This window comes from Podarcis gaigeae, assembly GCF_964106915.1.
Source record: "Podarcis gaigeae genome assembly, chromosome: 12".
In the NCBI taxonomy this organism is placed as follows: Eukaryota; Metazoa; Chordata; class Lepidosauria; order Squamata; family Lacertidae; genus Podarcis; species Podarcis gaigeae.
In genome coordinates, this window is record NC_139688.1 from 11,159,751 (window position 1) to 11,172,636 (window position 12,886).

A 12,886-nucleotide genomic window follows, 5' to 3' on the forward strand; every position below is an offset into this window, starting at 1 on the left:
AGCTTTAACTATACGGACCTGAGCCTAGGCCACTCCAGTTTAGTGAAAATCATCCAACATTTAAAATATGTTATCTAACATCACCTAAAAGATACCAAGTGCAGCACACAGTTGAAAATCAACGAGGCCGGACTTTAGGCTTGCATGATCTTCTTTATGCACTAGTACCCTGATATCCACCAACAGGAACCAAGTACGACACATCGCCTGGGCCTACTCACATCCATCCATCACTCTGATGCCAAAACTATTCATCTCTCTTGCCTTCTCCTTCAAAACTATTAATGGCCTTGCCTTTTCTTTCTTTAACTCTTTGGGTTTATTTCCAGATCTCATTCTTGAATTGCCAACCCTCAATTATTTTTCTTTTTTTAAAGGTGTCAGGGGTTCAGAAGGAGAGACACAGGAGGGGGAGCAAATGGAGAGTGAGGAGGAGGAGTACGAGGGGGGCGCAGGCAGTGACAGTGGCCAGAGTTATTCCACAAGCCTCTCTAGCGAATCGGAGGACTCACAGAAGGGAGCGCCGGTGGCCAGAGCAAGGGAGATTCCAAGGGAGAAACCTCAAGAGGGAGGGGCCAGCGGGGAGTCCCTGAACAGCAGCTGGAGATCAGGGCCAGCGTCTCCACCAGAGCGCAGTGGGGAGGGGGAGTCCCAGGAGTCGGGACCAGTGTCCTCACCACCAGAGGGAGGAGAGGAGTCAGGTTTGGCAACACCCACATCAGGAAGCGGGGAAACGGTCAGAAGGAAAGTCACCGGCTGGGCGCGCGCGCCAAGTTCAAATGTACAGGAGCGCGGCACAGCGGGGAGCCCGGGAAGGGAGCCAGGTCCTAAAGCCCGCCGGAGGGAGGGGCAAGACTCAGGAGGCTCCGCGTCAGAGGAGTCCAGGAAGGAGGGAACCCCAGAGGGCAGAAGGACCCAACGCAGGAAAGAGCAGCGCAAGAGGTGGAGCCGGGCTAGAATCTTAAACTGGTGTGGGTGGAGCAGTGAGTCAGAGGGGACTTAGCCGGTCTAGCGTTAAGACGTGGGCCTGCGCACCCAGAGCTTGGAAATGGAAACTAAACTTCAATAAAGACTTTTGTATATAATATCCACTGGGCGTTGGTCCTCTGTGAGCTGGGACCTAGCGGCAGTCCTGACAGTAAGTTTAAATGGTAACAGAAGGGGAAACATGCAGGTAATGTTCTATCTATGCAGTTTCAGTTGCTCAGATGGAAGTCAACTTGCTCCTACATTCCTGTGTTCTAGCTACTGAATGCAAAAGGGAAGCAACTGGAAAGCTTGTTACATATTGAAAATCAAAATTATTTCACCCATTAGAAAACTTTGTAAACATGTTCAACTATTTGTGCTTAGGTTTTGTTGCTCAGTGTACCCTTCCCCCTACAAAGTAATGTTATGGGTATGAACCAGACACATATTCCGTTCAATTTAGGTTGCTGCTGTTGTTTCCATTTCTATTTGGGGGGGGGGTTAATTTTTTAAAAAAACTGTAAAGATTTGCCATTTGCATAAAGGCCAAGAATTGACAGATTAATGTATTCAATGAGCAACTGCAGTTTTAAAGCAACATATGGCGATTTTCAGATGAAATCCCTGACTTTTCTGAACCCAGAGAAACATTTAATCAGAACTCTCTTGTGCCACTTTGCAAAAGGGCAAGATAGCTCCAATCTTTAAACTCCATCTGTGCATGATTCTCTAATCTCCTCTGTACAAAGCACATCGTCTAAACCAACGAAACCAGTAAAACCAGTCCACTAATGCTTGCATTGCAGACCTAAGATTATTTATTCAGTATGCCCAGTAATTTAATACATCTCAACAGTGCTTGTAACCCCATGAACTGTACAGCTAGCTGGATGGTAAACTAAATCATCAGCCAAAGAAAATTAGGTTCCGTCATCTGGATTGCAAAACTATCTGTAGTTCAACTTTCCCAGCCTCTTCATCCAGAATTAATGACTTCTAATAAGGACAACTGTCCAGTAAATCATGACCCATTAACACACTTTTGTATGTATTGTCAGTGTTTTCAGCCCAGAGAATGAGAAAGGCGATGCACTCTGTGTTGGGCTACTATTGAGGTTGGTCTGGATGTGGCTACTCCTTTTCTGTGGAACTGTACTTTCCAGAAACAATTGAAGACATTTTTGTTCGTTTCCCACTAGTGCTAGATGAAAAGGTGTTCATTTTGTGTTATGTGTAAATCTATACGGCTGCTATTGCTGCTGTTCTTACGGATGCTTCTGTAAACTGCTTTGGGAGATATACGTGGAAAGCGATTCACAAATTAATTAACAACAGCACAGGAGATACCTTTTATCGGACCAATGTTTGTTAATAAGCATTTTATACTGTAAACCACCTTGTGTTCTTCAGATGAAGCTGGGCAAAGAAATAGTAATAGTAATAATAATGATAATTACTACTACTACTACTACTACTACTACTACTACTACAGCTTACAAAGTGCTACCAGGTTGCAACCTGGAGAGTATACATTTCCATATCCCAATAAAAAGATGAAGCAACTGTGGCTGCTACATCATATTCCCCCCCACACACACACCCCAATCTTGCAACCCTGACATATAAGGCCCTACACAGCTCAGCACCAGGTTATTTAGGAGACTAACATATCCTTTAGCTCAGGGGTCAGCAACCTTTTTCAGCGTGGGCCGGTCCACCGTCCACCGTCCCTCAGACCATGTGGTGGGCCAGACTATATTTTTTTTTGGGGGGGGGGAATGAATGAATTCCTATGCCCCACAAATAACCCAGAGATGCATTTTAAATAAAAGCACACATTCTACTCATGTAAAAACACGCTGATTCCTGGACCGTCTGTGGGCCATATTGAGAAGACGATTGGGCCGCATCCGGCCCACAGGCCTTAGGTTGCCTACCCCTGCTTTAGATACCCAATAGATTGCTGTGGTCTGCAGAAGAGCTTCTCCTGCAAGTTCCCAAAATCTCAGAATCTTACTTTACATCAACTCAGAGCAGGGCTTTTAGTGTGGCTGCTCCAGTTCTGTTGAATAACTTTCCTGTCAAGATATGCCTGGCGTCTGCTATCTGAACTTTCTGGAAACCACTGAAGACTCTTTTTTTCTTCTGAAAGGCTTTTTTCCCCAGCTGGGTAAATGGGACTTTGTCATGATGGGATTTTACAGGCAACTGTGTGAATTATTATTATTATTATTATTATTATTAGAAGTCCTCTTTGATCCCAAGTTGGAGGAACATCCAGGTTGAACGGCATTTTAAAAAATCGAAAGAACTTGAGCACAAGGTTACCTTGCTTACAGAAAGCAATGAGACCACATCTCGGTGGGACTATACCCACAGAGTATGGAAGCTTGCTTGTGCCCATTCAGAAAGGACTGGTGAGGACTTTGCCCATGCATTGTTCTGTTTTACAATCTGCTGTTATCTATACAGAGCGATATTGCTTGAGAGAGACAGGAAGATAAAGAAAGAGACATTCATTAAGCAGCAATGTAAAGAACGGTGCTGCCCCATAGATCCACATCAAGTGCATTCAATCACTTACAGTTCTTTGGTCTACTACTCTGAATAGATACAAAACTAGCAATGAATACCAGCGCTCTCTCTCTCAGGTCGTGGTTCAATGACAAATGCAAAGAGGCGGCAATGCTTAGATGAAAAGTGGGGTCAATACGGGGATGAATAGAGAGGCTCACTAAGTGGTTACAGCAGCTCACTTCAAAGCTCAAAGTGGCCAAGCAACACAACTGACATTTTTAGGCAATATACAAACGCTGGCACAATATTAACTAGGTATGCAAAAACATCTTTCCGAAATGCACAAAGAAGTTCAAGGCTGACAAAGAAATCATCCTCATTTGTCCTTTACACTACAAAGATTGACGCTACACAGCTCTTTTCTCTGGAATTGCCATCCTCTCAAGATTGTTGACTTCCAATGCTTTATGTATCGCCCTCCTGGGTTTTTTCCAGATCAGATCAGATTTCTGGCAATTTTTGTCCTAAAATGCTATTGCAGCTCCAGCCTCTCTAGTGCGAACAAAGTAATGTTAAGGCCCTCGTGCCTTTACACCCTTCCTCTCTGCAGGCTCTGGCCATTTTATTACTTCCTGTTGATACTGGCTGAGAAATCAGTAAGTAACCTTTGAACAATCTTTCTTATGATTGCCCCATGTCAGTTTCTATTCCTGCAGGGGACAATGGGAGTCTTTAATTACAGTCGTACCTTGGCTTTCGAGCAACTTAGTTCACAAACAACTCAGACCTCAAATGTCGCTGTTAGGTGTGTGTGGTTGCTCAAGAGCAAACAGGCAAGACCCCCACTGGTCTCTTCAAGGCTTTATTATCGGTGTTGTGTATTGAAGTTCTCACCCTGGCCACCAGGAGTATCATGTATATAGTTTTCATTCAGGTCCACGTCAGTTACTTTAGGCAGGAAACCCTGGGTTGTTGTTGCTACAATGTTGACAGCCGGTTGCCTATAAAAGCAGGCCAGCTGAGCTGTTTGCTGTTCAGTTCTGTTCCAGCTTACAAATAAAGAGCTGCTTTGAAGAATCACTGTGTTGTCTGATATGTTCACCTACAACTTAACAATCGGTACAAAAACATTCACAGCACAGAACATCTCAATTCCATGTCTTGCTCAGTCACTAGCAGAATCTGGGAGTGGGCAGTCCTTAAACTTTCCCCAGCAGAGTAGTCTTTAGACCCCATCCTACGCCTCCCCTCTCTGCAAGTAAACCGACTGCGCAGAGAGGGCGTGGGCAGAGGGGGACCTGCCTCACCCCCGCTTTGTTCATGCTTGGTGCTGTGGCCCTCCCTTGCATCATCTGAGCCCTGCACCCCTTCCCCACTGGAGGAGTGGCTTCCCTCCTCCGCAGAGGAAGTGCTGCTTCTCACAATCTTTGGAGGCTCCCTGTAACCCAACTGCCCTTCCACCTCTCGCCTCTGAGCTGATGGCAGTTCCCTGACAGTCGCAAACCTGGAAGTAGGTGTTCCCGTTTGCGAACTTTGCCTCGGAAGCCGAACGTCCAGCGCGGCTTGGTTTCCGAACATTTTGGAAGTTGAACGGACTTCCAGAACGAATTATGTTCGAAAACCAAGGTAAGACTGTACTGGCTTCATCTTATTATCCCCTCTCCAATAAAAAATAAAAAAATCTCTTCACAATTTGAAAAACAAAGGAAAGAGGAAGAAATTTATCAAGGCCAGAGGCAAACCCAGCCGACTCAAGAAAGCCTCAGTCCAGCTGCTGAGAGGATGAGGAACCTAGGGAAGGAAATTGTTCAGTCTGTTTTCTACAATTTGGCATTCCTGAACCTGCTTAAGATCAAAACACAACTATCAATCGGATTACAGACTTCTCCAGATTCTACAGAATCAGTCCCCAAAACTGCATATATTTTACATTTAAAATGCAGATAAAATGCATATTTTAGGGGTGGAGGAATTGTGTTGCAAGATGTTTATTTTATTGAAAGAGTGCAAAAGAAATGTGTGCAATTTAAAGAGTTTTTTGTGTGCTTTCTTTCAGAAAGTGTGCAAAAAATGGAATGGAACCCAGACTTTATGACTGGGTGCAAGCAAGACTAACACAGAATAGACTTAGGATGCTCCATCCATCCTTAGAGAGGCACCAGGCATGGAGGCTGGTCTTCTGCGCCATTGCCCCATTGCTTTGGCTATTGGTAAATGTAAGTATTTTCATTCTGTGTTCTGCTGCTTAAGTGCAAGAAAGCATTTGCAACTTAAATTATTAGAAATAGGCTATTAGCACAGTAGAAAAAGAGCTGCTTTTGGACACGAAGAGCTAGGTCAAATAACTACTCCATGGATTTTATGACTTATGCAAGTCACTATCTATGAAAGTAAGACATCTCTGTGGTGAGAGTGAAATTTAGGCATCTCCATGGTGCGAGCAGAATGGCTGTTTTCAAAAGTTTTAGTGTTTTATCACTTGTAAAGGGTGATACATCAAATGACACATTTAAGTTGTTTAGTCTCAAGCTTCTCACTTAAAAACAAAACCCCACACAGTATAAATGGAAATCATTTGTCATTCTAATATAGCTTTTGGCACATTTTAAAAAATCAATCAACAAAGTGCAAAACATTTTACAGGAAGAAGATTTGTGCCTCCTGGAACTGGAACATCATCCTAGATTTGCTTTTCTGACACACACACTTTCTGATGGAGCTTATTGGATTTTTTTTTAAAGGATCTGTTCTACTGGAGGGCTAAACAACTGGACTGAGTATCTTTATAGCCTGTACAACCCAAATATTATAAACCAAGGAGAAATGAAGAAGGGGATCATTATTCGAACAATGTGTTATCTCTGAAGAAAAACATGAGAAAGACCATGCAAAATGCAAGTTGCTGAGGGCCAGTTACATGTTATATCCATATGAAGGCTGCTTCATATGGCTCCATATGGCACAGGTCGCCGTGCCCATTTGTTTGCAGCTGCATGCTACATCGGCAGACGCAATCGTCTGCCAATTTTTGAAGAGTTCAGGAGAACACCAGGGGATGGAACGCTCCCTTCCCTTCAATTACTTTCCACCATTCTTCTCTCTTGTGCAATACCTTGAACCATGGTTAACTATTGTACTGGTCGCAGTGTGAACCATGGTTAATGCTATCCATGATTCACACCGAGCAAACTCTACTTTAGAGGAAGTCTGGCTTGCATTAAACACAGATAACTTTGGTGTCACAGTCATTCTAAGAAGGGAAGTGTGGAGAGGATAGAAAGGAGCAGGGATGGGGAACCTTTATTCTGTGAACTGCCCTGACATCTTATGATGAAGGGCGGTTGTGGCATTTGCCTCCTAGGTGGGTCATAAGGAAAGGGTTAAATGAGTGTGAAGTGATTGGCCAGTGGGAACCCAAGGGGAGGAGTTAGAGTTGTATGAAAGTCAGTTGAGAGTTGGGAGTTGGAGAAGGAAGAGGGAGGATAAGTCTGTGGGTTGGTCGAGTTGTGTTGTGAGAGAGTGAGAGAAACTGATAGGAGGAGACAGATAGACAGTTGGGATAATCAGTTGGCAGTTATTAGGAAAGGTATAAGCCAGTATAGGAACTAAGCTTAAGAAACTGACAAGAAAAATTATCTGAAACCATAAACTTCTTCAGGCTTATAAAATAAACTTGCTTATTTGGTTTAATGTTAACAACTGTCTGGACTCTGTGTGTACCCGAGAGAAACGGGTTGGTGGCAGAGGGAAAGCAATCACAGTGGTGGCACAGGGATCAATAGACCATCAAATGTCCGGGGACCCTGTGTGATCTCCACAGCGGTATATAACATCGGCATAGCAACCCCCACTTTTTAAAAGAGATGTTGAGCTTTTTTTAGGAAGGCAGCCCTGTTCAGGGAAGTTTTTAATGTGTGACATTTTAATGTATTTTTAATCTTTGTTGGAAGCCGCCCAGAGTGGCTGGGGAAACTCAGCCATATGGGCGGGGTACAAATAATAAATTATTATTATTATTATTATTATTATTATTATTATTATTATTATTAGGTCACCCAAAGTTGTTGGGCTTTTTGGGGAACAGCACCAAAACTTCCTTAGCTGGCTTGGCCTATATGCCCTGCACCCCACCTCGTGGTTAAATAATAATAACCTTTGGCTGTCCAGATAATGCTGGACTCTCTTCATTCCCAGCCAGCATGGCCAATAGTCAAGGATGATGGGAACTGGAGTCCAACAATATGCAGATGATCACACGCTCCCTACTTCTGATCTAGACAGTCTCTGAGCAAGATAGACTTTCCCAAGGCTACCCAATTGATGACTGAGCAGGAAGTAAATCCTAGGCTCCCAATTTCAACTCTGATGTTTGATCTGCTTTACCAGAAGCACTATTGCTCTATTCATGCTCTATTCATTTCGGGTATTAAAACTTTTTATTGAAAACTTCTTTCATTCACAAGGAAATAGGTGAGCCTGCTGGTCCATTTATTCACTCCCAGTGGTCAGGAGAGACCTTTTGACTCAGGTTGAGCACATTAAACAGCCAACAAACAAGCCTAGAAGTCACTTACCGTCACTGTAATCAATGGGAGCATAAGCCCCTAGGAAAAGGGAGGCTGCAAAGCTGCTGACCAAAGAGATCCTCTGGAAGAGAAAAGGGAAATGAGAAAGTCGACGCAAAATACATTCGTTTTGATTTACAAACAGATCAAGGGCTCATTCCAATTAAAAAAAAAAAAGCATTTTTAAAGTTCCACTTTCAATGGAAGAGTTAGACAGATACTAAAAAAGTATTCTTGACCAGTAGGGCTTATGGGTGCTGAACTTCCCAAAGAGTGGCTTTGGCCCAAGTATACAAAGGCAATAGGGTGCTGGGGGTCACCTCTGCAGTTATACTAGGGGGGCAAAACAACAAAATGCAAGTAGGGTGAAAAATCAGGACCTATGCTCCAAAACATAACCAATTCAGGGAAGACAGATCAAAGCTCAATAAAGCATACACTTTGCCTGCAGGTGGTCTAGAGGGTCAACTCTTGGCATTTCCAGTAAAAGCAAAGAGGTAGCAAGTGGCCCAGGAGACCTCTCTCTGACCAGAAACCTGAAGATGGTGCCAGACTATGCTGAATAGCATCATGAGCAAGTATAAGGCAGCTTCTTCATTTCCTTATACAGTGGTACCTCGGGATGCGAACGGGATCCGTTCCGGAGCCCCGTTCACATACTGAACAGAACGTAAGACACGACAGCGCATCCGCGCGTGCTGCGTTTCGCCGCTTCCGCGCATGCGCATGACGTCATTTTGACTGTGCATGCGCGAGTGGCGAAACCCAGAAGTAGCGCGCTCCGTTACTTCCAGGTCCCCGCGAAGCGCAACCTGAAAGCGCTCAACCTGAAGCGTATTTATCCCGAGGTATGACTGTATACAGTATACCATATAGATCATGGGTAGGCAAACTAAGGCCCAGGGGTCGGATCCAGCCCAATCACCTTCTAAATCCGGCCCGCCGACGGTCCGGAAATCAGCATGTTTTTACATGAGTAGAATGTGTCCCTTTTATTTAAAATGCATCTCTGGGTTATTTATCGGGCCTGCCTGGTGTTTTTACATGAGCAGAATGTGTGCTTTTATTTAAAATGCATCTGTGGGGCACAGGAATTCGTTCATTTCCCCCAAAAAAATATAGTCCGGCCCCCCACAAGGTCTGAGGGACAGTGGACCGGCCCCCTGCTGAAAAAGTTTGCTGACTCCTGATATAGATACTGAACCCTGTTGGGCACAGCTGTAGGCCAAAGGTGGATGCAAAGGGGCCAACTTTTGTTCTGCACTTGCAAGGAATCAGTCCTTCAGTTTTGCAGTACCTGCACTTTGGTATTACTGTTTTCAGCGCCTGCCAAAGCCTCTCCTGCTCCAGCATGCCTGCCCACCCATGTAATTGTGACATGTATTTTAATATGCAACTTTATTTTATAATGTATATTTTAAAAACTGATTATTTTGTTTGGGGGTGGGAAACATAGGCTACCTAACTAACATCTGATTTCACTGGTAATTTTAATGAATATTTTATGCAGACTGCTTAGACAGTTTGATTATTAAGCAGCATAAAAAGTCTCCTGTGCATTTATCAACTGTACCTTTCTGCCGTATGAAGCTTAACAGTTATGGAAATACCCAGGCCTTTAGCCATTAAATAATCTATGGCCTGTTAAAGCCAGGGGGGATTGTTATTATGGCTGTTATTATGATTTCATTATTGATGCGCCGTAAAATGTTTTATATGTTATACACCACCCTGGGATCTTTTGATGAAGGACGGTATATCAATCAAATAAATAACTTGTGAATATCAGGTGAATTCTTAACTGGTTAGAATACACAGATGGCATCCCTAAGTTTGGGTGCAATCCTTCCAGCACCCAGTAAAAAAAAAAGTATTTATTTGGATAAGCATTTAAAATTGCTGCGAGTTGATTTTATTGACTACATTCATTGCATAATTATTATTTTTTTAAAAAAAAGGTATGTTATGCTTAAAATTCTACAAGGGAGGCTTAGGCAGTATGTGGACCAAGAACTCCCAGAAGTGCAAGCTGGATTTCAAAGGGGCAGAGGAACCAGAGACCAAATTGCAAACATGTGCTAGATTATGGAGAAAGCTAGAGAGCTCCAGAAAAACATCTACTTCTGCTTCAATGACTACGCAAAAGCATTTGACTGTGTCAACCACAGCAAACTATGGCAAGTCTTAAAGAAATGGGAGTGCCTGGTCACCTCATCTGTCTCCTGAGAAATCTCTACGTGGAACAAGAAGCTACAGTTAGAACTGGATATGGAATAACTGATTGGTTCAAAATTGGGAAAGGAGTACAACAAGGCTGTATATTGTCTCCCTGCTTATTTAACTTATATGCAGAATTCATCATGCGAAAGGCTGGACTGGATGAATCCCAAGCAGGAATTAAGATTGCCGGAAGAAATATCAACAACCTCAGATATGCTGATGACACAACCTTGATGGCAGAAATTGAGGAGGAATTAAAGAACCGTTTAATGAGGGTGAAAGAGGAGAGAATATGGTCTGAAGCTCAACATCAAAAAAACAAAGATCATGGCCACTGGGCCCATCACCTCCTAGCAAATAGAAGGAGAAGAAATGGAGGAAGTGAGAGATTTTACTTTCTCGGGTTCCATTATCACTGCAGATGGTGACACCAGCCACAAAATTAAAAGACGCCTGCTTCTTGGGAGAAAAGCAGTGACAAACCTAGACAGCATCTTAAAAAGCAGAGACATCACCTTGCCGACAAAGGTCCATATAGTTAAAGCTATGGTTTTCCCAGTAGTGATGTATGGAAGTGAGAGCTGGACCATAAAGAAGGCTGATCGCCGAAGAATTAATGCTTTTGAATTATGGTGCTGGAGGAGACTCTTGAGAGTCCCATGGACTGCAAGAAGATCAAACCTCTCCATTCTGAAAGAAATCAGCCCTGAGTGCTCACTGGAAGGACAGATCCTGAAGCTGAGGCTCCAATACTTTGGCCACATCATGAGAAGAGAAGACTCCCTGGACCCTGATGTTGGGAAAGATGGAGGGCACAAGGAGAAGGACAAGATGGTTGGACAGTGTTCTCGAAGCTACCAACATGAGTTTGACCAAACTGCGGGAGGCAGTGGAAGACAGCAGTGCCTGGCATGCTCTGGTCCATGGGGTCACGAAGAGTCGGACACGACTAAACGACTAAACAACAACAATGGATTGTACACAACTTTGAACGCGTAAAAAAGAATGAAGCCTGGTATAAAAATGTTTTAAGTATATGGATTGGTAGTCAGAAAGCCAGGCATTGCCCATGTTTAACAAAATGGTTGGGGATGAAGCCAATACCACCAGGATGTACATTTCAGCAGCAGCTCTTGCTAAGTATTTTTCCAAAAAAAACAAAGCATTTTCCATTTAGTGAGAATTTGTTTGTTTAACTGTTACCTTATTTATGCTAGTACAATTTGCGCAACTAAGTTCCTCTCCAAAATATCTAGGCAAAACAAAAATCAGCTCCAATTTCCAATAAGTGAACTGAAGATTAGCCCACCTCTGTGTGTGTGTAGACCTCGGGGTTCTGGTTGTAAATCTTCGCTATCTGGTTTCCTGTAAAACGCTGCAAAAGACAGGCCAATGCTTAGGAACACAAACTGTAAATTGAGTCAATAACCATTAACTCGGCATAATGAGTTTAGGACGCTGCACTTTGGGTATTTAATTTGTCTGACGCATGATGGAAGTTGTTTTTCGGTTGCAATAGGCACAAAACAGACTATTATGCATCGGCTCATTATGATAATTCTGCTCGCCTTTCGAAATAGCAGAAGAAAAATGAAAACTGCAGCAAGAGAATTCCTGGCCACAATTTACATTCCAGAAATGATGGATCAACGGAATGTGCAATGCTGGTTGGCTAGGCAGACTCCCATCGCGATCCAGGAATCGCCTCAAGTTCTTAACTGGTTAAAGTCATTCAGTCTGTACAACTCAGCAAGGAGACTGGTTAGATCCACACTAGCTTCAAATTAAAGTTGCCGAGGACCTTTCCTGAAACTGACTTACCGTATTTTTCCATGTATAACACGCCCCCGTGTATAACACGCCCCCTATTTGGGGGGTCTAAAAACTGAGAAAATGGGGGGAGATTGCACCATAGCTGTCAACTTACAGATTTGAAAATAAGGAACCAGCAGCCTCGGAAATAAGGGATCAGCAGCCAAAATAAGGGATTTTCAGAGCACAGGTATGTTTGGCTTCTGAGCCCCTCCGAGCCAAAGGCAGAAAAGCCCAACCAGCAGCCAAACAAAGCCTCAAGTGGTGGTTCCCACAGCGCAGCAACCCGGTAAAGGGGATGCAGCAAGGAAAACCACCGTCACCTCTCCGCTGGGAAGTGCTGGGCAATGGCAAGTCCCCAGGCAACGTGGCCGATTTGATCGGCACAAGGCATGCCAGCTCCACCTCCCAGTCGTTCTTAGACTCCTTATTGGGTGAGCAACGCAGCCAAGCAACACAGTTGGAGCCTCCCTCCTCCCTGGCTGGCAGGGAGGGAGAGGAGCTGCTTCCTTTGAAACCCAGGAATTTTAAGGGACATCATCAATAAGGGACAGCAGTGGGACACGGCGCTGGGATAAGGGACTTTCCCGCCAAATAAGGGGCAATTGACAGCTATGGATTGTGCAGAGGTGCTGAGCTTTTAGGGCGCTTACCTAAATACGCTCACCCGCCAGACAAACGCTCCCACCAGACCACTTCTGATCGCATGCAATGCAGAAGCAACCAATCATCAAACCGTTTGCCGCTGACGGCTTCAAATCACCCGCCCAATTGCCATGGCAGCAAACAGCCGCACTGTCGCC

General features: G+C 44.0%; 1 protein-coding gene across 8 annotated transcripts in view; it reads right to left on the reverse strand.

Annotated features, from left to right (window-relative positions):
• The window catches only part of XYLB (xylulokinase), a 116,672-nt gene that overhangs the window by 88,824 nt on the left and 14,962 nt on the right, over positions 1-12,886 (reverse strand). For all 8 annotated transcript variants that reach the window (XM_083704189.1, XM_083704186.1, XM_083704188.1 and 5 more), the window contains 2 exons: positions 11,581-11,646; positions 8,061-8,133 (listed from right to left, as the gene is read on the reverse strand). In XM_083704189.1, the coding sequence (XP_083560315.1) occupies positions 8,061-8,133; positions 11,581-11,646 (139 nt within the window). The remainder of the gene's footprint in view (positions 1-8,060; positions 8,134-11,580; positions 11,647-12,886) is intronic.